Below are 24,979 nucleotides of genomic sequence, written 5' to 3'. Positions count from 1 at the left end.
TTTTTGCAAAAAGAATTTATTTTTGAAATGCTAAAGATCAGAATTCTTAAAAAATAAAATTGTTACCACTATCAATCTTAAGAAAGTGCTGTCACATGGGCAAATTTTAATTACATATAATTGAAAAACTGTATTTTTGAAAAATAGAAACGTCAAAATTGTAACAAATTTACAATTCTCAAGTGTTAAACTTGCTCTAGTAACTAAAAAAATTGCTTAAATACAATTACGTTGAAGTCTACCTGAAGTTAAAATTACATTAAAAGTCAAAATTTTTGTAAAAATACAGTTTACTTTTGAAATTCCGATTGTCAAACACCTCAAAAAAAAAACTGTGAACACTTTCAATCCTACAGAAAGTGTAAATATTGTCAGATGACTAAATTTAAATTACATATTACTAAGGAACTCATCATTTTTGAAAAATGAAAACGTCAAAATTATAAGAAAAATGTCAGAAATTTTAAGGGTCGAACTTGCTCTAGTAACTAAAAGACGATAGCTTAATTACAATTATGTTGAACTTTCAATTACAATTATCTTGAAGTTTGGCTGAAAATTAAAAGTCAAAAGTTTTGTAAAAATACAGTATATTTTTGACATTCCGATTGTCAAACACCTTAAAAATAAAACTGTGAACACTTTCAATCCTACAAAAAGTGTAAATATTGTCAGATGACTAAATTTAATTTACATATTACTAAAGAACTCATCATTTTTGAAAAATGGAAACGTCAAAATTATAAGAAAAATGTCAGAAATTTTAAGGGTCGAACTTGCTCTAGTAACTAAAAGACGAAAGCTTAATTACAATTATGTTGAAGTTTCAATTACAATTATCTGGAAGTTTGACTGAAAATTAAAAGTCAAAAATTTTGTAAAAATACAGTTTATTTTTGAAATTGCGATTGTCAAACTCCTCAAAAATAATACTGTGAACTTTTTCAATCCTACAGAAAATGTAAATATTGTCAGATGACAAAATTTAAATTACATATTACTAAGGAACTCATCATTTTTGAAAAGTGGAAACGTCAAAATTATAAGAAAAATGTCAGAAATTTTAAGGGTCGAACTTGTTCTAATAATTAAAAGAAGATAGCTTAATTACAATTATGTTGAAGTTTCAATTACAATTATCTGGAAGTTTCGCTGAAAATTAAAAGTCAAAAGTTTTGTAAAAATACAGTTTATTTTTGAAATTCCGATTGTCAAATACCTCAAAAATAAAACTGTGAACACTTTCAATTCTACAGAAAGTGTAAATATTGTCACATGACAAAATTTAAATTACATTTTACTAAGGAATCCATCATTTTTGATAAATGGAAACGTCAAAATTATAAGAAAAATGTCAGAAATTTTAAGGGTCGAACTTGTTCTAATAATTAAAAGAAGATAGCTTAATTACAATTATATTGAAGCTTCAATTACAATTATCTGGAAGTTTGGCTGAAAATTAAAAGTCAAAAGTTGTGTTAAAATACAGTTTATTTTTGAAATTGCGATTGTCAAACACCTCAAAAATAATACTGTGAACACTTTCAATTCTACAGAAAGTGTAAATATTGTCACATGACAAAATTTAAATTACATTTTACTAAGGAATCCATCATTTTTGATAAATGAAAACGTTAAAATTATAAGAAAAATGTCAGATATTTTAAGTGTCGAACTTGCTCTAACAAGTGAAAAAGATAGCTTAAGTACCATTATTTCTAAGTTTGGCTGAAATCGAAATTGAATTATAAGTCAAAATTTTTGCAAAAAGTTTATTTTTGAAATTTCGATGATGAAAATCCCTCAAAAATAAAATTAGAACAATTTTCTATGTTTCAAAATGTGATAACAATCTTGTCAGATAACCAAATTTAAATTAGATATAACTGAACAACTCCCCAGTTTTAAAAAATGGGTACTTGAAAATTATAAGAAAAATGTCAGACATTTGGTTCTAATAATTAAAAAACATAGCTTAATTACGGTTATGTCGAAGTCTAGCTGAAGTCGAAATAAATTAAAGTAAAAACAGTTTATTATTGAAATTCCGATAATCAAAATTCCCCAAAAATGAAATTAGACAATTTTCTGTCTTCCAAATTTGGTAATCTTGTTAAATGACCAATCTTAAATCACGTATAACTGAAGAATTTGGGTGTGTATTTTATATATATATATACGGAACACTTGTATATTATGAAACGTTCGGTTCTTTTTTTCCATAAAATTTATATACATCGAGTGAGAGGTACCTAAGTGGACAAAGAGCAAGGCCATAAAACGAATTTGTTTTGAAGTTAATTGAATCTATTGATATTAAGAAATCTTCCATTGTGTGGAAACAAATTACGTCGACTTGTAAACAAAAACGTCCTGTTTTAATTATTAGTCTCATGTCACCAAAAGTACCGGGTTTGTCGTCATGTTGTTCTCCATTAATAATAATAATTATCATAATAATAAAAACTTTATTGGCGTTTAACAGTAAAATTGTACGTTCACTTCAGTCAATTTCCAGCGTCTTGAACGTTCCATCAATACCGAAACTGGTCGATTTTTCCAGTCTTTTAGACTCATCAACTAAGAGAGAATCGTGCCATTCATAAAAAGGGTAACTACTTAACATGTGGTTGAGATTGTCTTCTAAAAAGAAAATCATAATATATATTTTTTCTTTTTCCAAAAAACGAACTTTGTAAAATCTGACACGAAGGCAAATCTCCCCCATACTCTTCAGGTAAACACTCCTGAGGCACATATTTGTAAAACGTACTTAGTGAAGAGTGGACATTGATCTTAAAAAGAAAGAAATCGTACTTAGAACGACTGAAAAATTTAATAACATTAATAAGTAATTAATAACGTACTAGGCTGTAAAGTTCGTTCGTTAGAAACGGTTTCAGTAAACCCATGAGTTTGTCTACCAAAGAAAATGCGTTGATGAGGTGGATTTGTTTAATTCTGACCGGTATGGATTCCTACAATTAAAAAAGAGGGATTCATTAATGAATTAATTAATATAAAAGAAGGTGTAAATTACCCGTATTATTTCTGTGGAATGCTTCATAACATCCAAATTTATCCTAGTTAGATGACCAAAGGTGCAGCCTTTCGCATCATAGACTATTACCACGCCATCAAGAGGACCACGTTCATTGAGATACAGTGCAGCCACCATATCCACCATTCTTGTCAATTTGGTAAAATCGAACTTTTCTGGTGTTACATCAATTAGCTTTGAAAGGAGGATGTTGTACCCTTGAGGAGTAGGCTTCGGAAGGACACCAATAAAGCTAAAAATTTTGTCAAATCGTAGTTCAAACACAAAAATCGATAAGTACTTACGCAACTGAAGAATTTGTTCGCAGTTCCTCTTTGTCTAAGGGTTTGAAGCAATAATAGTAAAGAGTACGTTTTGTCCAAAAACTTTCAATGTTGGCTTTAGCTTGTTCTATGCTATAGAAGCAAGTATGAAGAAATATGATTATTTGTGTCTCTACAAAATTTACAGTTGAAGGAAGTGAAAGGAAAATTAACTAAAGAATACCTGTCATTTGAGGTAGATGTTCCTGCTTTTGTAACCACTCTTTCAAAATTCGAACATCTTCGCGTTTTATTCGTTTATCTTTTGCGTAAATTTCGTCAATATCGCGGATAATTGGACCCATTGCGGCTACTTCTAATGGCAAGGTTGTAGGTACTGAATGGAAACTGGGTTCCATAAACCGGTAAAGTGTGTAAAAAAGGAAATAAAAAAAATGTTATACTTACATCTAGGAAAAAGTCCTTGTCAAAATGCCAATGAAATGATTATATATGTTAAAATAACAAACCAGTTATAATTAGTGATTGTGAAGATCGACCTAAACCTTCAAGGTATCTAATAATTTTTTTCTCACTCAGATTTTCCATGAACTATACTACTGTGTTTTCATGTGATTACACATTTAATTGTATATTTTTAAACAACTCATTAGTTAACACAGACTCTAATAGGTAACAACAATTGTGTCAACAAAATGTTTACCTTGAAAAGTGCATCGAAATCAAAAACTCGTTTTAAGTGATTCAGAACTACCTACTTATGTAATGCGATTTTATATGTGTTTCAGATACTGGGAGTTCCCGGGAAACAGAACATCAAGATACGTAATAGAAATAAATTTATTGGTGTTTAACAATAGGGTTTTACACATCTCAGTATAACAAGTTAAACGTCGACTCAATCAATTTCCAGCGTCTTGAAGGTTCCATCAATCCCGAAACTGGTCGATTTCTTCAGCCTTCTGGATTCATCGACTAAGAGAGAATCGTGCCATTCGAAAAAGGCGTAGTTGTTTAACATGTGGCTGAGATTTTCTTCTAAAAATAAAAATAATAAAAAATAAAAAATATGTTTGTTGTTTTTTTAACGAACCTCGTAAACTCTGACACGAAGGCAAATCTCCCCCATATTCTTCAGGTAAACACTCCTGAGGCACGTATTTGTAAAACGTGTTTAGTGAAGAATGGACATTCATCTTAAAAGAAGAAATCGTAGAGTGGCTAAAAAATGGTAATAACTATTGACATACTAGACTGTAAAGTTCGTCGTTAAGGAATGGCTTCACTAAACCCACGAGTTTGTCTACCACAGGCATGGCGTTGATGAAGTGGATTCCTTTGATTCTGACCGGTGTACCATCCTGCAATTAAAAAAAATTGGTTGAAGTTTATTTCGAAGATTTGATTTTGTGAACTTTATTTTTACTTCCTAAACCTTATTATTACTGGTATTATTGTTATTATTATTGTAGTAACGCACATTTAATTAATCTGTGACCTCTGTGTACATTACATTGAAAAAAATAATAAAATTAGGCGAAATGTACACATTATGTGTATTACTAGTTGCATACCTAACCAAACTTTTTCGAAGTTTAAATCAAAAACAAACTAAAATCATAAATATTTTTGTGTTTGCGTATAAATTACTAAAGGTGGTTTATTAATTATAAACAACAATATTTCTAGGGATAAAAATTTAAGTATTAATAATAACAACAGGAAGTAAGTATTGTAAACGTCATGACAACTAGAGTACGAAAAAATAGGTGTCGCGTTTCCGTCTCTCTGTCCGTCCGTCCGTCTGTCCCAATTTTTATTAGACAAATAATCTCCGAGACTACTGGACCGATTATTGTCAAATTTGTTCAGTGCCAATAGTTCCCTTAAAAAGTTGCAAGATCAACCGAAATTTCCAAAAATCGAAAAATTGAAACACAAAAAAATTGAAAAATTCATTGAAATGTTCAAAAATTGAGAAATCGAAGACCTGAAAAATCGAAAAATTGATGTCAAAATATCATAAAATCGAAAAAATGAAAAATCGAAGAACGTAAAATTAAAAAAATGGAAAAATTAAGAAATCAAGAAACTTAAAAATCAAAAATATTCAAAAATTCGAAAAACGGAAAAATAGAAATATCGAAAAATTGAAGAATCGAAATATCGGGAAATCGAATCATCAATAAATTGAAAAATTCAAAAATTAAAAACCTAAAAAATCGAGAAATGGAAAATTCAAAATTTGGATAATTAAAAAATTTAAAAAATCGGAAAATTGAAAAACCGAGAAATTGAGAAAAGCCTAAAACCGAAATGATGAAAAATTGGGAAATTGAAAAACTGAAAAAAAAATCGAAACATCGAAAAATCAAAAAGCTGAAAATCGAAAAATTGAAACATCGGAAAATTTGAAAATGAAACTTCGAAATATCAAGAAATCGAGAACCCGAGAAGTCGAAAAGTTAAAAATTGAAAAATTTAAAATTAAAAAAAATAGAAATTGATCGAGGCACTGAACAATAAAAAATCTAGCCAAATCGAAAAAAAAAATGGAAACTCGGAAAATCTAAAACCGGGAGTCGAAAAATCGAAACATTAAGAAATTGACAAAAATGTAAAGTTTGGAAATTCGAAAAATTATAAAATAGAAATATCGAAAAATCCGAAAATGTAAAATTTTAAAAACTGACAAATCGAAACATCAAAAAAGCGAAACAATAAAACATTAATTAAAATGTAAAAACCGAAAAACTGAAAAATTGAGAAATCTAAAAATAAAAACCAAAAGAAATTATAATCATTATTATCATTATTAATTGAAAATTCTGGTAAACAAGAAATGGGAAAATCAAAAAATCGTTTAACCGAGAACTTGACAAATCGAAAAATTGGAAAATTGGAAAATCCAAAAATTGAAGAGTTGAAAAATTGAGAAATGCAGAAAGGAAAAAATAGAGAAATCGAAAATTTGAAAAATCGAACAATATAAAAACTGGTAAAACCTTGAACTGAAATATCGATAAATCGAGAAATCAAAAATTGAAAAATCTAAAATTTAAAAATTAAAATATCGAAAAATTGAAACATCGGAAAATTTAGAAATTGAAACATCGAAATATCAAGAAATCAAAAAGCCGAGAAGTCGAAAAATCTAAAAATTGAGATATCGAAATAGGCCGAAATCGAAATTCGAAAAGCAAAAAATTGAAAAATTTAAAATTAAAAAATATCCAGAAATTAATTGACAAATTGGACACTGCAAAAAATCGAAATATCTAAAAAGCAAAAACCCTAAAACCAAGAGGTTGAAAAATCGAAAGATCGAGAAATCTAAACATCAAGATACAACACCAAGACAAATGTAAAATTTAAAATTCGAAAAATTGAAATATCGAAAAATCCAGAAATCTAAAATTTTTAAATTGAAAAGTATCGAAGAATAGAAAAACTGACAAATCGGAACATCAAAAAATCGAAAAAATAAAATATTTAAAATGTAAAAACAGAAAAACAACTGCAAAATCGGAAAATTAGCAAATCGAAAAATCAAGAAGTTGAATAGTCGAAAAATCGAAAAACCAAGGAATCGAAAAATTTAAAAACTGACACATCGAGATATCAAGAAATCGAAAAGTCGAGAAGTCGAAAAATTAAAAAAAATGAGAAATCGAAATATGTAGGTCAAAATCGAAAAATCAAGAAGTTAAAAATAGAGAAATGTTAAATTAAAAATAATCCAGAAATTGAGCGAGAAATTCGATACTCAAAAAATCGAAATCTAGCTATATCGAAAAAAAATATTGAAAAATTGAAAACTTGACAAACCGAAAAATCAAAAAATCGAAAAATCTAAAAGCCGAAAAATCTAAAACCGAAAGGGCGAAAATTTAAAAGATCGAGAAATCGAAATATCAAGAAACTGACAAATGTAAAGTTAAAAAATTGAAAAAATTAAAAAATAGGAACATCGAAAATTCTGAAATTTTAAAAATTGAAAAATAACGAAGAATTGAAAAACTGACAAAACGAAACTTCAAAAAAATGGAAAAAATAAAACATTTAAAATCCAAAAATCGAAAAATTGAAAAATCAAAAATTCAAAATTTGGAAAACTGAAACATTAAAAAATCGGAAAATTGTAGAATTGAAAGATTGAAAAATCGAGTAATTAAAAAAAATCTCAAAACCAAAATGATGAAAATTTGGAAATCCAAAAATTGAAAATGTAAAAACCGAAAAATCTAGAACCAAAAGATCGAAAAATCGAAAGATCGAGAAATGGAAACATCAAGAAATCGAAAAAATAACATTTAAAATGTAAAAACCGAAAAACTGAAAAATCAAAAAGTAAAAATTCGAGAAATTGAAAAATTAAAAATCCAAAAAAAAAAATTATTATTATTATTAAGTCGTGAAATTAAGTCGGGAAATTAAGAAAAAAGAAAATAAAAAAATTGTTTAAACAAGGAATTGAGAAATCGAAAAATGGAAAATTTAGGAACGTCAAAAATTGAAAAATTAAAAAATGGGAAAATAGAAGAATTGAAAAACTGAAAATTCATGAAATTGAAGAAATCCCAAAACTGAAATGAAACATCGAAATTTAGCTAAATCGAAAAATAGAAAAATTGGAAAATCGAAAATTCATAGATCTAAAAACCGAAAAATCCAGAAATGGAAAAGTCAAAACTTGGAATATTGAAAAATCAAAATATCGGAAAATTGAAGAATTGAAAACCTGGAAAATCGAGAAATTGAAAAAATTCCAAAACGGAAATGATGGAAAATCAAAAAACTGAAAAATCGAAACTTTGAAAAATTAGAAAATCGAAAAATCAAAAATCTGAAAAGTTGATAACTCAAAAAACCGAGAAACCGAAAAATTGAAACATCGAAAAATTTAAAAACGAAAACATCGAGATATCAAGAAATCGGAAAGTCGAAAAGTCGCAAAATCCAAAAATTTAGAAATCGAAATAGGTCAAAATCGAAATAGGTCAAAATCGATATAGGTCAAAATCGAAATAGGTCAAAATCGAAATAGGTCAAAATCGAAAAATCAACAATTTAAAAATTGGAAAATTTAAAATTAAAAAAAAACAGAAATTGATCGAAATATTGAACAATCAGAAAGCCGAAACATTAAAATCTAGCTAAACCGAAAACGTAAAATAACGAAAATTAAAAAGGTTTAAGCGAGAAAATGTGAAATCGAAAAATTGAAAATTTAGAGACGTTAAAAATTGAAAATTGGAAAATCGAAAAATATAAAAATCAGTAAAACCCAGAACTGAAATATCGAAAAACCGAGAAGCCGAAAGTTGAAAAATTTAAACAATTGAAAATTTAATTTATCGAAAAATTGAAAATTTAGAAACGTCAAAAATTGAAAAATTAAAAAATCGGAAAATTGAAGAATTGAAATTTCGGATTTTTCGATTTCTTGGTTTTTCGATTTTTCGACTAGTCAACTTCTTGATTTTTCGATTTGCTAATTTTCCGATGTTTCGATTTTTCAGTTGTTTTTCTGTTTTTACATTTTAAATATTTTATTTTTTCGAAAACCGCAAAATATGAAAAATCGAAAAATAAAATTTTTTAAAAAATCGAAAAATTGAGAAATCAAAAGAATTTAAAATCAAATATATAAAAATTCGAAAAATTGAAAAACGAAAAACTGAAGTATCGAAGAACTAAAAAATCGAGAAAACTGACAAATCGAAACATCAAAAATGGAAAAATAAAACATTTGAAAGTGAAAACTCGAAAAACTGAAAAACGGAAAAAAGAAAAAATCGAAAAATTGAAAAATTGAAAAGTCGGGAAATCAAGAAGTTGGAAAATCAAAAAATCGTTTAATCGAGAAATTGAGAAATCGAAAAATTGAAAATTTAGGAACGTCAAAAATTGAAAAATTGGAAAGTCGAAACATTCAAAATTCGTAAACCTGAAGCATCGGAATATTGAGAAATCGAGATAGGAAAAAATCGAGAAATTGCAAATTTAAAAAATCGAAGAAAATATAAAAACTTATAAAACCCAGAACTGAATAATTGAAAAATTGAAATTTTAAAATCTAAAAAATGAAAAATCAAAAACTCAAAAAATCGAAAAACCAAGAAATCGAGCAATCGAATCCAAAATTTTAAAAATCGAAAAATTCAGAAATCGGAAAATTGAACAATCGTAAAATCCAAAAATCGGAAAATCGGAAAATTGAAAAATGTAAAAATCTGAAATTTTAAAAATCGAAGAATATCGAAGAATTGAAAAACTGAAAAACCGAAATATCAAAAAATCAAAAAAATACAAACATGAAAATTTAAAAACCGAAAAATTAAAAAATCGGAAAAGTGAAAAATCAAGAAGTTGAAAAAGTTAAAAATTGAGAAATCAAAAAGTTGAAAAGTCGAGAAGTCGTGAAATGGGAAAATCAAAAAGTCGTTTAATCGAGAAATTGAGAAAAATTGAAAATTTTGAAACGTCAAAAGCATCGGAAAATTGAGCCAAAATCAAGAAATCCAAACACCAAAAAATCAAAAATTTAAAAGTGTAAAAAAAAAATCGGAAAGTTGAAAAATCGAAAAATCAATAAATCGAAAAATCCGAAATTTAAATCGAATTCTAGTTATATCGAGAAATTGAAAAATGGAAAAATCTAAAATTTAAATATTCGAAAAACTGAAAAATAGAAATATGTATTGACAAATCGAAAAATTGGAAATTTAGAAACATCAAAAATTGAAGAATTGAAAACTTGGAAAATCCAAAAATTGAAGAGTGGAAAAATTGAAAGAAATTGAAAGTTGCAAAATCTAAAAATTAAAAAATTAAAAAATTAAAAATTTGAAAATTCAAAAATTGCGAAATAGCAAAATTGAAACACCGGAAAATTAAAAAAATGAATCATATCAAGAAATCAAAAAGTCGAGAAGTCGAAAAATCCAAAAATTGAGACATCGAAATAGGCCAAAATTGATGTTAAAGATTGAAAATTTTGAAATAAAAAAAAATATAGAAATTGATCGAGGGATTAAACAATCAAAAAATCGAAACATCGGAATCTTGTTAAATCGAAACAAAAAAAATTGGAAAATCGAAATATCGAAAAATCAAAAAATTGAAAAAATCATAAATTCAAAAATCTAAAAACCGACAAATCGAGAAATGGAAAAAATCACGAAACCGAAATGATTAAAAATTGGGAAATCGAAAAATTGAAAATTTGAAAAGTCGAAAAATTAAAAAAAATCAAAATATCTTTGTTTTTGCATATAAATTACTAAATGTGGTTTATTGATGTCTGTAAAAAAATTAGAGAATTTAACAATTGCTGCTAAGCTATGATAGTTTTATATAAAAATAAACCACAGAATTTCTAGGAACAAAAACAATGTCTGCATGACGCACAAACGTGTTTATTAGTATTTGACAGGCTGAAATAAATAATCACTTCATTAACTAAACTAAAAATAGATGCACTTTACGACTATAATAATTACAATATTTCCATAATCATTTTTACAACGGTGAGTTCAAATTTCTTATGAAAATACGATTGCATCTATGAGAAAATCGAAATCTGGGTCATTTCCTTCACGACTCTAAGTGACCTGTTGTGACATGAACCCGTTCCTGGGAAGCCCCTCTTACATTATATAAAAGAAACAACGTCTGTTACTCTATTATTATATGAAACCCGTTAAACTTTTTACTTTTTGAGCGCAAGCTAAGGAAGTATTGTAATCGTCGAGATTACTGGACTGATTATTGTCAAATTTTGTATGTATATTGGGTAAAACCAAAAACCCTAGAGAGATATTAAGTGGGCCATAATGTCTACGGGCATTACATCACACAATGTTATGTAAAGTTACGTGATATAACACCCGTTGCCGTAGTTATTTTGACCTGGCATATTTAAATGAATTTAAAATGAAACATGAAACGTTATTATCAGATTATACTGCCCACGGGCATTCAATCACAACGAAATAAAAAAAAAATTAATCTAAAAAGAGCGCGTAAATTACCCGTAGTTGGTCTGTCGAATGTTTCATAACATCGAAATTTAATCTAGTCACATGACCAAGACTGCAGCCTTTCGTGTCATAAACTATCACGACGCCCTCAAGAGGAGCATGCTCGTTGACATACAGCGAGGCAACCATATCCAGCATTCTTGTCAATTTAGCAAAATCGTACTTTTCTGGTGCAAGATCAACCAATTTTGACAGAAGGATAGCGTACCCTTGAGGAGTAGGCTTGGGAAGGACACCGATAAAGCTAAAAATTTCGTTTCAAAACATACCTCAAAAACACAAATCGTACTTACGCAACCGAAGAATTCGTCCGCAGTTCCTCTTCGTCTAAGTGTCTGAAGCAATAATGGTACAGACTACGTCTCGAGCAAAAATGATCAATGTTGGTTTTAGTTTGTTCGATGCTGTAGAAGCAACTATGAAGAAATATGATTATTTGTGATTCTAAAAAAGTGACAATAAGCGAATGACAAAGCGGGTGATCCGTATTTTCGTGTTTTAGTTGCTGTAACAAAATAAATACATAAAAAAATAGGAGTACCTGTTAATTGTGGTAGATGTTCCTGCTTCTGTAACCACTCTTTCAAAATTCGCACATCTTCGCGTTTGATTCGTTTATCTTTTGCGTAAATTTCGTCAACATCACGCATTATTGGGCACATCGCGGGTACTTCGATTGTCGCGGTTTTATGTACTGAATAAAACTGGCTTCCAAAAACCGGTAAAATGTGCACAAGAGAGAAAAAATATATTACACTCACGTCTAAGAGAAAGTCCTTGTTGGAGCGTCACTCAAATCATATGTTAAATAACAAACCAGTTGGAATTAACGAACTAGGTGAGGACCGGGCTAAACCCCCAAGGTTATTTTTTCTCATCAAGTTTCACATAATTACACATTGTATTTTAATATTTTTACACAACTCGTAGCTAACACAGACCCTAATCAATATTCAATTTTTTGAAAGTCCCCTCGATCCCGAAGGAACTGGCACACTTTCCGACTCGCTTCATCTCGTCGACCCTTTGCGACTCATGCCATTGGAAAAAATCGTAACTCTTCAAACAGTTTTCCAAGTTTTCGTCTAGAACACCCGGAAGTTGTTACCGAATTTCGATTGTTAGTACCGACCTTGTAGCTTCTGGCACGGTGAAACCCCCCCTCCGTAGTCTTCGGGCATGCATTCCTTCGGTATGTGTTTGTGGAACGATTCCATAGACGGATGTAGTTGTAGCTACGAAAACACGTTAAAATTTCCACAGCGCGTGATTTTAATTTTACCATGTTGAAAACTTCGCCCCTTAACAAGGGTTTGATCAAACTCATGACTTTGTCGAGAACGGGGACCACGTTTATGAAGTGCACACTTTTAACCCTAACTGGGGCACCCTCCTGGAGGTGATCCACCGCATGTTTCAACGCACTGAAGTTAAATTTCGCTAAGTGACTTAAAGTGAATCCTTTCGAGTCAAACACTATCACCGCGCCTGTTTCAAACCCATTCTGATGAAGATAGAGCGTCGAAACCATGTTAATCACACACACCTGATCAAAAAAGTTGAAATAGTCGGCTTTAAAATCCAGCAGTTTTAACAAAAAGACGACGTAGCCTTCAGGAGTAGTTTTTGGTAGGACCTTAACGAAACTAGAACATGATTATTGAATTTTTAGTGTTGCGGTGTTTGTTTTTTTGAAAACCTACACCGCGGACATCGATTTTCGCAGCTGGGTTTCATTCAAAGTCGTAAATAATTCCGGGTGGTGAGTTTTCATGGTAAAGTAGTTGTCGATGGTGATTTTGGCTCTTTCTATCTGGTAGTAGCAACTGTGGAGAAAGGCGACTACTTGCATTTCTGGTAAAATATTTTGCACAATTCAGGTTTTGTTTTAATGGGACTTAAATGTTAATAATCACCTTCCATTTCTGGTAAATGTGGCTGCTTTTTTAACCATTCTGTTAAAATTTCCACGTCTGATTTTCTGATGTTTTTGTCTTTTTCGTAGAGTTTTTGAACATCGATGCACTTAAAAGACATGGTTGGGTCGGGTGCAACAACACTACTGAATGGTGATGCATGCATTAAGTCTGCAGCCTTGACGTGGGCGCTTTGGAAAAATTGCGACTAATGACGTTGTTTTTATAAACAAGGCTGCATAATTATTATTAATGGGTTTTTTTGTTCCTATTGTTTTTGGGATTCATATTTTAATTGATTTAATTATACGGCTTTGCTACTTCATCAAACAGAATGTGACAAAGGTTTTCGATAGGGTTTAGGTCTGGCGACCTGGCCGGCCATCTCATTACTTCTGTATATTCTGACAAATTTATTTATGGTTTTCATTTGGCGAGAGTCTGAAACCGGTTTTTCTTGTTGTTTACATTAGCCAGTTTGATTTATAAGGGCGGTTTGTCTTAAAAGTTTAGCTAGGTATATGTCGACTGAGTATACAATATTTCATGTCTGATACTGGCAAGTAAAAAGGGTTATATTGCATATTTTTTTATACGACGGTTTTAACTTGTTTTTGTTTTGAAATAAAGAATCAAAATCTCCACGAATCAAAACTGTCGCAAATTTCTTTGAAGCATCAAAAAATCCAAACATTAAATTGTAGAAAACTTGAATTTCGAGAAATCTTAAAATCGAAAAGTTGAAGAATTTTAAAAACCGAGATGTCAAGAAATAGAAACACCAAAAATCGTGAAATCGAAAAAAACTGAACAATCGAAAAACGTAAAATTTAATTTAAAAATATAAAAATTCAAAAAATTTAAAAATACATAATAATATATCGAAGAAAAAAAATTGAAGAATTGAAAAATTGAAAGGCGAGAAATCGAAACATCAAATAATAGAAAAATTTAAAAATTTGAAAATCTAAAACTCAAAAATTAAAAAACTGAAATCGAAAGTCCAAAATTTGAAAAATTGAAAATTGAGAAATCGGAAAATTGAAGAATCGAAAAACCGAAAAATCGAAAAATGTAAAATTTTAAAAATTGGATAATATAGAAAACTTCAAAAACTGACAAATGGAAACACCAAAAAAAGAAAACATAAAAAAAAAAAATTAAAACCCGAAAAATTCAAAAATCCAAACAGTAAAAAATCAGAAATAGAAAAATTGGTTAGTCGAGAAATCGAGAAATGGGAAAATCAAAAATCATTTAATTGAAAAATTGAGAAATAGAAACTTGAAAAATTTAGAAACACCAAAAATTGAAAAATTGAAAACTGATCGCAAAGTTGGATAATCGAAAAATCGATAAACCAAAATAAGCCGAAATCGAAAATTTAAAAACCAAACATTAAAGATCGAAAAATCAAAAACATCCAAAAGTCGAAAGCTCGCAAAATCGAAAAACTGAAAAGCCAAAAACCTGAGGAATCTAAAAATTAAACGATAGAAAAATGGAAAAACCGAAACACTGAAAAGTCGAGACATTGAGAAATCAGTAAAGGAAAAAATATGTCAAAAATCGAAAAATTCAAAAATCGGATAATTGAAGAATCGAAAAACTGAAAAATCCAGAAATACAAAACTTCCAAAACGGAAATGACGAAAAATTTGGAATAGGAACATCGAAAAATAGAAATATCTAAAAATTTAAAAATTAACAAATCGAGAAATTGAATCATCAAAAGATCAACAAATCGAAAAATCGAAATAGACCAAAATCGAAAAATCGAAATGTTAAGAACTGAACATTTTAAAATTAAAAATTGATCTAAAGAGTTTATACAGTACTTCCCTCGTTGTCGAAAATGTGACGACTGCATGCCTGTTATGGCATTATTAAATAAAATGAGTATTATTTTTTTTTATTTTATCATTATTTGGCATTGAAATCTTTATTATTGTTTTTCTGTGATTGTTATGACTGCTTATTAAAAAAAAAATAAATTGGACGAAGCCGGCTCTGAGGTGTATAATATGTTGCCTATGCAAAAATTATCAGGCGTGAACAGATAAAATGAACACCTTGTATAGTACTTGTAATTTAAGACAAATAGCCATAACACAACCTGTAGACGTGACGGTGAAACACAAATTAAACTAAAACATGTTTTCTTGAAAAACTGAAATAAATCATAACATCAAAAATTGGAAAATTGTATAATTGAAAAATCCAAAATTTAAATATCGGAAAATTGAAGAATCGAAAAACTGAAAAATCGAGAAATTGAAAAAACTCCAAAGCTGAAATGAGTAAACATTGGAAAATCGAAAAATTAAAACTTCGAAAAGCCGAAAAAATCGGGAAATCAAAGAATTGAAACATCGGGAAATTTAAAAACTGAAACATCGAGAAATCGAAACATCAAAAGGTCGAAATATCTAGAAACCGAAAAGTTGAAAAGTTAAAAAATTCAAAATCGAGAAGTTAAAATAAAAAAAATCGAGAATCGTAAATCGAAGTCTAGGTAAATCGAAAAACTGAAAAATTTAAAATTCGAAGAACTTAAAACCGAAAAGTCTAAAACGGGTAGGTCGAAAAATCGAAAGATCGGGAAAACGAAACATCAATAAACTATACAAAGTTTAAAAATTCGAAAAATTAAAATTTTTAAAATAGAAATGTCGAAAAATCCAGAAATTTAAAATTTTAAAAATTGAAAAGTATTGAAGAATTGGAAAACTCACAAATCGAAACATCAAAAAATCCAAAAAAAAGACATTTAAAATATAAAAACCGGAAAACTGAAAAATCGAAAAAGTAGAAAATTGAAAAATTTTAAATTAAAAAAAAAATTTAATTGTTCGAAAAATTGAACAATCAAAAAATCGAAACATCGAAGTTAAGCTAAATCGAAAAATAGAAAAATTGGAAAATCGGAAAATTGAAAACTTGAAAAACTAAAAAAAAAGGGAAATTGAAAAAATCCATTTCTGAAATGACGAAAAATCCAGAAATTTAAAATTTTTAAAATTGAAAAATATCCAAGAATTGAAATAAAACTGATAAATCGAAATATCAAACAGTCGAGAAAAAACATTTAAAATGTAAAAACCGAAAAACTGAAAAATCGAAAAAGTAGAAAATCGAGAAATTGAAAAATTAAAAATAAAAAAATATATTATTATTATTATTATTATTGTTATTATTATTAATTGAAAAATAGGAAAATTAAAAAATTGTTTAATCGAGAAATTGAGAAATCAAAAAATTGAAAATTTAAAAACGTTAGAAATTGAAAAATCGGGAAATTGAAAAGTTGAAAAACTGAGAAATCGAGAAATTGAAAAAAACCCAAAACTGAAATGACGAAAAACCTAGAAATCGAAGGGTTGAAACACCAGAAAATTTAAAAATTGAAACATCGAGATATCAAGAAATCGAAAAGTCGAGAAGTCGAAAGATCCAAAAACTGAGAAATCGAAGTAAGCCAAAATCGAAAAATTGCCAAGTTAAAAATGGAAAAATTTTAAATTAAAAATAATCCAGAAATTGATAGGGAAATTGAACAATCAAAAAGTCGAAACATCGAAATCTAGCTAAATCGAAAAATAGAAAAATTGGAAAATAGAAATATTGAAAAATCAAAAAATCGAAAGAATCAAAAATTCAAAAATCTAAATACCGAGAAATCGAGAAATGAAAAATTCAAAATTTGGAAGATTGAAGAATTGAAAAACTGAAAAATGGGGAAATTGAAAAAACCTCAAAACCGAAATGATGAAAAATTGGGAAATAGAAAAACTGAAAAATTGAAACATCGAAAAATTAGAAAATCGAAAATTTAAAAAGCTGAACAGTCGAAAATCCGAGAAATCGAAGAGTTGAAACATCGGAAAATTTAAAAACTGAAACATCGATATATCAAGAAATCGGAAAGTCGAGAAGTCGAAAAATTCCAAAATTGAGAAATCGAAATAGGCCAAAACCGACAATTTAAAAATTGAAAAATTTAAAATAAAAATAAAATAATACAGAAATTGATAGGAAAATTGAACAATCAAAAAATCGAAATATCTAGTTTTTGCTAAATCGAAAAATTGAAAAATCGAAAAATCTAAAACCGAGAGGTCGAAAAATCGAAACATAACGAAATTGAAAAATCTAAACCTTAAAAATTCGAAAAATTAAAAAATTGAAATATCGAGAAATCGAAAAATCGAAAATTTTAAAAATATCGAAAAATCGAAATATTGAAAAACCTCAAAACTGAAATACCAAAAAATTGCAAAATGAAAGAAAAATTTAAAATCCCAATATTCTTAAAATCAAAAAATGGAAAAATCAAAAATCGTTTGAATAATCGAAAAATCGAAGAATACAAAAGCTGGAAAACCCGAAGCTAAAATACCGAAAAGTCGAGAAATAGAAAACTGAAAAATATAAAATTTAAAATTTGAAAAATTGGAATATAAAAAAAATGAGGAATTCAAGCATTAGAAAATTGAAAAATTTAAAATTGAAATGACGAAAAAATCGGAACAGAAAAATTTAAAAATTAAAAAGTCGAGAAAACGAATCATCTAAAAATGGAGAAATCGAAAAGTGTAGAAGTCGAAAAATTGAAAAATTGAATCATAGAAATAGGCCAAAATCGAAAAATCGAAAACTGAAAAATTTTAAATTAAAAAAATTCGAAACATCGAAAACTTGAAAAGTCTAAAATTTTAAATGTTGAAAAATATCAAAAAACCGAAAATATAAAAAATTTAAAATTCAAAAATCGAAAAATGGAAAAATCGAAAAAAACGATCGAAATCTAGCTAAATCCAAAAATTGAAAAATCAAGAAGCCTGAAAAACGAAAAATTTAAAAACCAAAAAACTAAAACCTAGAGGTTGAAAAATCGAAAGATCGAGAAATCGAAACATCAAGAAAAATATAAGGTTTAAAAATTCGAATAATTAAAAAATTGAAATATCGAGAAAACGAGAAATCGAAAAATCTAACATTTTAAAAACTGATAAATATCGAAAAATTGAAAAACTGACAAGTCGAAACATCAAAGAATCGAAAAAATAAAAAAATTAAAAATCAAAAAACGAAAAGTTGAAAATTTAGAAACGTCAAAAATTGAAAAATTGAAAAATCGAGTAATTGATGAATCGAAAAATTGAAAAATCGTATCAGAAAAAAATCAGAACATTGAGAAATCGGAAATTGAAAAAATCGAAAAATTGAAGAATATACGAACTAGTGAAATTGTTTAACTGAGAACTTGAGAAATCAAAAAATTGAAAATTTAAAGACGTCAAAAATTGAAAAATCGACAAATTGAAAAAATCCCAAAACTTAAATGACGAAAAATTGGGAACTCGAAACGTCGAAAAATTAGAAAATCGAAAAATCAATAAGCTGAAAAGTCGAAAAACCGAGAACACGAAGAAAATTTAAAAATTGAAACATCCAGATATCAAAAAATCGGAAAGTCGATAAAGATCCAAAAACTGAGAAATCGAAAAATTGCCAAGTTAAAAATTGAAAAATTTAAAATTAAAAATAATCCAGAAATTGGTAGGGAAATTGAACAATCAAAAAGTCGAAACATCGAAATCTAGCTAAATCGAAAAATTGAAAAATTGGAAAAATCAAAAATTCAAAGTTCTAAAAACCGAGAAATCGAGAAATGAAAAATTCAAAATTTGGAAGATTGAAGAATTGAAAAACTGAAAAGTGGGGAAATTGAAAAAAATCTCAAAAGTAAAATGATGAAAAATTGGGAAATTTAAACATTGAACACAATTCACAGCTAACACAGACCCTAATCGATATTCAATTTTTTGAAAGTCCCGTGGATCCCGAAGGAACTGGCACACTTTCCGACTCGCTTCATCTCGTCGACCCTTTGCGACTCATGCCATTGGAAAAAATCGTAACTCTTCAGACAGTTTTCCAAATTTTCGTCTAGAACACCCGGAAGTTGTTACCGAATTTCGATTGTTAGTACCGACCTTGTAGCTTCTGGCACGACGAAACCCCCCCTCCGTAGTCTTCAGGCATGCATTCCTTCGGTATGTGTTTGTGGAACGATTCCATAGACGGATGTAGTTGTAGCTACGAAAACACGTTAAAATTTCCACAGCGCGTGATTTTAACTTTACCATGTTGAAAACTTCACCCCTTAACAAGGGTTTGATCAAACTCATGACTTTGTCGAGAACGGGGACCACGTTTATGAAGTGCACACTTTTAACCCTAACTGGGGCACCCTCCTGGAGGTGATCCACCGCATGTTTCAACGCACTGAAGTTAAATTTCGCTAAGTGACTTAAAGTGAATCCTTTCGAGTCAAACACTATCACCGCGCCTGTTTCAAACCCATTCTGATGAAGATAGAGCGTCGAAACCATGTTAATCACACACACCTGATCAAAAAAGTTGAAATAGTCGGCTTTAAAATCCAGCAGTTTTAACAAAAAGACGACGTAGCCTTCAGGAGTAGTTTTTGGTAGGACCTTAACGAAACTAGAACATGATTATTGAATTTTTAGTGTTGCGGTGTTTGTTTTTTTGAAAACCTACACCGCGGACATCGATTTTCGCAGCTGGGTTTCATTCAAAGTCGTAAATAATTCCGGGTGGTGAGTTTTCATGGTAAAGTAGTTGTCGATGGTGATTTTGGCTCTTTCTATCTGGTAGTAGCAACTGTGGAGAAAGGCGGCTACTTGCATTTCTGGTAAAATATTTTGCACAATTCAGGTTTTGTTTTAATGGGACTTAAATGTTAATAATCACCTTCCATTTCTGGTAAATGTGGCTGCTTTTTCAACCATTCTGTTAAAATATCCACGTCTGATTTTCTGACGTTCTTGTCTTTTTCGTACAGTTTTTGAACGTCGATGCACTTAAAAGACATGGTTGGTTCGGGTGCAACAACACTACTGAATGGTGATGCATGCATTAAGTCTGCGGCCTTGACGTGGGCGCTTTGGAAAAATTGCGACTAATGACGTTGTTTTTATAAGCAAGGCTGTATAATTGTTATTAATGGGTTTTGCCACCATTTTTTCCTATTGTTTTGAGGATTCATATTTTAATTGATTTAATTATACGGCGTTGTTACTTCATCAACCAGAATGTGACAAAGATTTTCGATAGGGTTTAGGTCTGGCGATCCGGCCGGCCATCTCATTACTTATTGCATTTTTGCATATTTTGAGAAATTTATTTATGGGTTCCATTTGGCGAAAGTCTGAGAAGATCTGAACATCTATACCGGTTTTTCTTGTTGCTTACGTTAGCCAGTTTGATTTATAAGGGTGGTAAGTAAAAAGGGTTATGTTCCATGTATTTTTATACGACGGTTTTAACTTGTTTTTCTAGTTTATATATTCATTTTTTTCTATTATTTTTTATTATGTATGTAAATGTAGTACCACTCTGTCAGAATATGTTTCTATATAGACAATTGTCTGTTGGAAAAAATAAATAAATTACTACTAATTACTACTAAATTAAATAAATTGTCGCAAATTTTCTTGAAACATCAAAAACTCGAAAAATTAAATTAACGGAAATTTGAAATTTCGAGAAATCTTAAAATCGAAAAGTCGAAAAATTTTAAAAACATAAAAAAAATCGTGAAATCGAAAAAATTGACGAATCGAAGAACGTAAAATTCAAATTAAAAATATAAAAATTTAAAAAATTTAAAAATACATATATCGAAGAAGTGAAAAATCGAAAAGACGAGAAATCGGAAATCCAAAATTTAAAATTCGAGAATTGAGAAATCGGAAAACTGAAGATTCGAAAAACTGAAAAAATTGGGTTATTAAAAAAACCCGAAACTGAAATTACGAAAAAGTTAAAAATCGATGCATCGAAAAAGGGAAAACAATTGAAAAATCGAAAAATTGAGAAATCGAAATACGCCAGAATAGAAAATCGAAAAGTTAAAATTGAAAAATTCAAAATTAAAAAAATCTAGCTAAATTGAATAATTGAAACAATGGAAAATCCAAAAACCGAAAAACGAAAAAACCAAAGATTAAAAATTTGAAAAAGTAAAATCTAAAAATGTCGGGAAAAAATCAAAAAACCTAAACTTTTCAAAATTGAAAAATATCGGAAAATTGAAAAACTAACAAATGGAAGCATTAATAAAAAAGAAAAAAGAAAAATTTTAATCCAAACAGTAAAAAATCAAGAAGTAGAAAAATTAATCAGTCGAGAAATCGAGAAATGGAAAAATCAAAAAATCAGTTAATTGAAAATTTGAGAAATGGAAAAATTGAAAATAGAAAAGTTAACAATCGAAAAATTCAAAATTAAAAAAATTGAGAACTTGAGAAATTCAACAATAAAAAAATTCGAACATCGAAATCTAGCTAAACGGAATAATTGAAAAATCGAAAAACCGAAAAATCGAAAAACGGAAAAACTAAAGTTCAAAAATTCGAAAAATTAAAAGATAGAATTGTCGAGAAAAAGTCGAAAAATCTATAGCTTTAAAAATTGGAAAATATCGAAAAATTGAAAAACTGACAAATGGAAACTTCAAAAAACAAGAAAAAATAAAAAATTTAACTATAAAAACCGAAAATTTGAAAAATCCAAACAGTAAAAATTCAAGAAATAGAAAAATTGATTAGTCGAGAAATGGGAAAATCAAAAATCGATTAATTGAAAAATTGAGAAATAGAAAAATTGAAAATTCAGAAACAGCAATAATTGAAATATTCAAAATTGATTGCAAAGTCGGAAAATCGAAAAATCGGAACATAGAAAAGTTCAAAAACTGAAACATCGAGAAATCGAAACATCAAAAGATCGAGAAATCGAAAAATCCAAAAATTGAGGAACCGAAATAAGTCGAAATAGAAAATGGAACAGTTAAAAACCGAAAAATTCAAAATAAAAAATATCGAGAACTTGAGAAATTGAACAATAAAAAATCCGAACAACGAAATTTAGCCAAATTGAATAATTGAAAAATTGGAACATCCAAAAACCGAAAAACGAAAAAACCAAAGTTTAAAAATTTGAAAAATTAAAAACTAAAAATGTTGGGAAAAAATCGAAAAACCTAAGCTTTTAAAAATTGAAAAATATCGGAAAATTGAAAAACTGACAAATAGAAACATCCGAAAAAAGAAAACATAAAAAAATTTAATCCAAACAGTAAAAAGTCAAGAAATAGAAAAATTAATCAGTCGAGAAATCGAGAAATGGGAAAATCAAAAAATCGATTAATTGAAAAATTGAGAAATGGAAAAATTGAAAATAGAAAAGTCAACAATCGAAAAATTTAAAATTAAAAAAATCGAGAACTTGAGAAATTCAACAATCAAAAAAACTAGACATCGAAATCTAGCTAAAGTGAATAATTGAAAAATTGAAAAACCGAAAAACGGAAAAACTAAAGTTTAAAAATTCGAAAAATTAAAAGATAGAAATGTCGAGAAAAAATTGAAAAATCTGAAACTTTAAAAATTGGAAAATATTGAAAAATTGAAAAACTGACAAATGGAAACATCAAAGAAAAGAAAAAACAAAAAAAACTAAATTTAAAAACCGAAAATTTGAAAACTCCAAACAGTAAAAAAATCAAGAAATAGAAAAATTGATTGGTCGTGAAATGGGAAAATCAAAAATCGATTAATTGAAAAATTGAGAAATGGAAAAATTGAAAATTTAGAAACAGCAATAATTGAAAATTTCAAAATTGATTGTAAAGTCGGAAGATCGAAAAATCAAAACATTAAAAGATCAAAAAATCGACAAGTCGAGAAGTCAAAAAATCGAAAAATTGAGAAAACCAAAATAAGCGAAAACAATCAAAATTCGAAACATTCCAAACATTGAAAATTCGAAAAGTCCAAAAATCGAAAAACCAAGAAATCGAGAAATCGAAAATCCAAAATTTAAATAATCGAAAAATTCAGAAATCGGAAAATTGAACAATCGAAAAACTGAGAAACTCGAGAAATTGAAAAATTCCAAAACTGAAATGAACGGAAAATTCGAAAATCGAAAAATTGGACAATCGAAAAAGATAAAAATTAAAAAATCAAGAAATCGAATCAAATCATCAAAAGATCGAGAAATCGAAAAAATCGAAACAATAAAATCGAAATATGGAAAACAAAAATTTTTAAATTAAAAAAAAAATAAAAATTTAGAAACAGAAAATATTGAAAAATTCAAAATTGATTGTAAAGTTGGAAGATCGAAAAATCGAAACATCAAAAGATAAAAAAATCGACAAGTCGAGAAGTCGAAAAATCGAAAAATTGAGAAAACCAAAATAAGCGAAAACAATCGAAAATTTGAAAATTCCAAACATTGAAAATTCTAAACATTGAAAATTCGAAAAGTCCAAAAATCGAAAAACCAAGAAATCGAGAAATCGAAAATCCAAAATTTAAATAATCGAAAAATTCAGAAATCGGAAAATGGAAGAATCTAAAACTGAGAAACTAGAGAAATTGAAAAATTCCAAAACTGAAATGAACGGAAAATTCGAAAATCGAAAAATTGGACAATCGAAAAAGATAAATTAAAAATCGCAAAGTCGGGAAAAGATCGAAACATCAAAATCTAGCTAAATTCGAGAAATTGAAAAATTGAAAAATCTAAATCTAAAAATTTGAAAAACTGAAAAATAAAAATATTGAGGAATCGAGAAATTGAAAAATCTACAATTCTAAAAATTGAAGTATATTGACAAATGGAAAAATGGGGAACCTTTAAAATTGAAAAATCGAAAAATTTTAAATACCGAAAAACCGAGATATCAAGAAATCGAAACATTGAAAATTTGAGAAAATGAAGAACGTAAAATTTTAAAAATAAATAAATTGAAAAACCAAGAAAATTAAAAATAAACAAAAAATTGAAAATCGAGAAATCGCAACATCAAAAAATCGAAAAATTGAGAAATTCAAAAGTCTAAAATTTAAATTCGAAAACTGAATTATCGGAAAATTGATACAAAAACTGAAAAAATTGAGAAATTGAAAAAATCCCAAAACTGAAATGACGAAAAATTGAAAAATATCTGAACATCGAAAAAGCGTCGGAAAATCGAAAAACCGAGAAATTGAAAAATTGAAACATCGGACAATTTATAAACTGAAACATCAAAAGATTGAAATATCGAGAAGTCGAAAAATCCAAAAATTGAGAAATCGAAATAGGCCAAAATAGGAAAATTGAAAAAAAAAATAAAAAAATGAAAAGTCGAAAAAAAATTTTAAACATCGAAACGTCAAAAGTTGATAAAATCAAAACTCGAAAAATTCAAAAATCGTAAAACTAAAGCATCGGAAATTTGAGAAATTAAGAGAAGAAAAAAATCGAGAAATCAAAAATTTGAAAAATCGAAAAATTAAAAAATATAAATTAATTGAAAGTAACGAAATTGAAAATTTCGGAAAATTGGGACATCAAAAGTTGAAAAATCAAAAATTTAAGTTATCGACAAACTTAAGAATTGAAAAATTGAACATAAAGAAATCCAAACATCAAAAATTTAAAAAATTCAAAAATTAAAAATTTAAAAGTCCAAAAATCGAAAAATTGAATCGAAATATTCAAAAATCACAAATTGAAATAAAATTGAATAATTGGAAAACTGAAGAATTGAGAAACTGAAAAATCCTGAAATGGAAAGATGAAAAAATCGTTTAGTCGTCAAATTGA

At 28.1% G+C, this 24,979-nt stretch overlaps 4 protein-coding genes across 7 annotated transcripts; all 4 read right to left on the bottom strand.

Annotated features, from left to right (window-relative positions):
- Positions 1 to 2,448: 2,448 nt before the first annotated feature.
- LOC135131547 (alpha-tocopherol transfer protein-like) lies at positions 2,449 to 4,002 on the bottom strand. 3 transcript variants are annotated; one of them, XM_064059345.1, is made up of 7 exons: positions 3,772 to 4,002; positions 3,548 to 3,711; positions 3,346 to 3,496; positions 3,041 to 3,293; positions 2,868 to 2,978; positions 2,693 to 2,795; positions 2,449 to 2,643 (listed from the first exon to the last, which is right to left on the bottom strand). In XM_064059345.1, the coding sequence occupies exons 2-7, from the start codon at positions 3,666 to 3,668 to the stop codon at positions 2,504 to 2,506; spliced, it is 879 nt and encodes a 292-aa protein (XP_063915415.1). In that variant the 5' UTR covers positions 3,669 to 3,711; positions 3,772 to 4,002; the 3' UTR covers positions 2,449 to 2,503. The 3 variants fall into 3 exon arrangements, with proteins under 3 accessions (XP_063915415.1, XP_063915416.1, XP_063915414.1); XM_064059346.1 differs by having other exon boundaries at positions 3,548 to 3,700; XM_064059344.1 differs by having other exon boundaries at positions 3,548 to 4,002.
- Positions 4,003 to 4,146: 144 nt separating this feature from the next.
- On the bottom strand, positions 4,147 to 12,220 carry LOC135131550 (alpha-tocopherol transfer protein-like). 2 transcript variants are annotated; one of them, XM_064059350.1, is made up of 7 exons: positions 12,131 to 12,220; positions 11,911 to 12,073; positions 11,663 to 11,813; positions 11,361 to 11,613; positions 4,575 to 4,685; positions 4,418 to 4,520; positions 4,147 to 4,362 (listed from the first exon to the last, which is right to left on the bottom strand). In XM_064059350.1, exons 2-7 carry the CDS (start codon positions 12,029 to 12,031, stop codon positions 4,223 to 4,225), a joined length of 879 nt encoding a protein of 292 aa, XP_063915420.1. In that variant the 5' UTR covers positions 12,032 to 12,073; positions 12,131 to 12,220; the 3' UTR covers positions 4,147 to 4,222. The 2 variants fall into 2 exon arrangements, with proteins under 2 accessions (XP_063915420.1, XP_063915419.1); XM_064059349.1 differs by having other exon boundaries at positions 11,911 to 12,149.
- A 31-nt stretch (positions 12,221 to 12,251) lies between these two features.
- Positions 12,252 to 13,974, bottom strand: LOC135131549 (alpha-tocopherol transfer protein-like). Its single transcript, XM_064059347.1, has 5 exons — positions 13,286 to 13,974; positions 13,073 to 13,223; positions 12,652 to 13,015; positions 12,502 to 12,604; positions 12,252 to 12,454 (listed from the first exon to the last, which is right to left on the bottom strand). Exons 1-5 carry the CDS (start codon positions 13,449 to 13,451, stop codon positions 12,312 to 12,314), a joined length of 927 nt encoding a protein of 308 aa, XP_063915417.1. The 5' UTR covers positions 13,452 to 13,974; the 3' UTR covers positions 12,252 to 12,311.
- A 5,060-nt stretch (positions 13,975 to 19,034) lies between these two features.
- On the bottom strand, positions 19,035 to 20,673 carry LOC135131379 (alpha-tocopherol transfer protein-like). The gene is made up of 5 exons (XM_064059060.1): positions 20,069 to 20,673; positions 19,856 to 20,006; positions 19,435 to 19,798; positions 19,285 to 19,387; positions 19,035 to 19,237 (listed from the first exon to the last, which is right to left on the bottom strand). The coding sequence occupies exons 1-5, from the start codon at positions 20,232 to 20,234 to the stop codon at positions 19,095 to 19,097; spliced, it is 927 nt and encodes a 308-aa protein (XP_063915130.1). The 5' UTR covers positions 20,235 to 20,673; the 3' UTR covers positions 19,035 to 19,094.
- Positions 20,674 to 24,979: the final 4,306 nt, after the last annotated feature.

This window comes from Zophobas morio, unplaced genomic scaffold (genome assembly GCF_036711695.1).
Source record: "Zophobas morio isolate AGI-343-1 ecotype UQ-CSIRO unplaced genomic scaffold, CSIRO_AGI_Zmor_V1 ptg000020l, whole genome shotgun sequence".
NCBI lineage: Eukaryota > Metazoa > Arthropoda > Insecta > Coleoptera > Tenebrionidae > Zophobas > Zophobas morio.
This window is presented reverse-complemented; position numbering and strand designations above follow the sequence as displayed.

Coding starts and splice junctions, on each gene's coding strand:
- LOC135131547 (XM_064059344.1), bottom strand. CDS start 3,722: ATGGAACCCAGTTTCCATTCAGTACCTACAACCTTGCCATTAGAAGTA. Junction 3,497..3,547: donor ACATCTACCTCAAATGACAG/GTATTCTTTAGT, acceptor TAAATTTTGTAG/AGACACAAATAATCATATTT. Junction 2,796..2,867: donor CGAACGAACTTTACAGCCTA/GTACGTTATTAA, acceptor TTTCTTTTTAAG/ATCAATGTCCACTCTTCACT.
- LOC135131550 (XM_064059350.1), bottom strand. CDS start 12,031: ATGTGCCCAATAATGCGTGATGTTGACGAAATTTACGCAAAAGATAAA. Junction 11,814..11,910: donor ACATCTACCACAATTAACAG/GTACTCCTATTT, acceptor TCACTTTTTTAG/AATCACAAATAATCATATTT. Junction 4,686..11,360: donor ATTCGACAGACCAACTACGG/GTAATTTACGCG, acceptor TTTTAATTGCAG/GATGGTACACCGGTCAGAAT.
- LOC135131549 (XM_064059347.1), bottom strand. CDS start 13,451: ATGCATGCATCACCATTCAGTAGTGTTGTTGCACCCGACCCAACCATG. Junction 13,224..13,285: donor ACATTTACCAGAAATGGAAG/GTGATTATTAAC, acceptor ATATTTTACCAG/AAATGCAAGTAGTCGCCTTT. Junction 13,016..13,072: donor CGAAAATCGATGTCCGCGGT/GTAGGTTTTCAA, acceptor ATCATGTTCTAG/TTTCGTTAAGGTCCTACCAA.
- LOC135131379 (XM_064059060.1), bottom strand. CDS start 20,234: ATGCATGCATCACCATTCAGTAGTGTTGTTGCACCCGAACCAACCATG. Junction 20,007..20,068: donor ACATTTACCAGAAATGGAAG/GTGATTATTAAC, acceptor ATATTTTACCAG/AAATGCAAGTAGCCGCCTTT. Junction 19,388..19,434: donor GGGGTGAAGTTTTCAACATG/GTAAAGTTAAAA, acceptor GTGTTTTCGTAG/CTACAACTACATCCGTCTAT.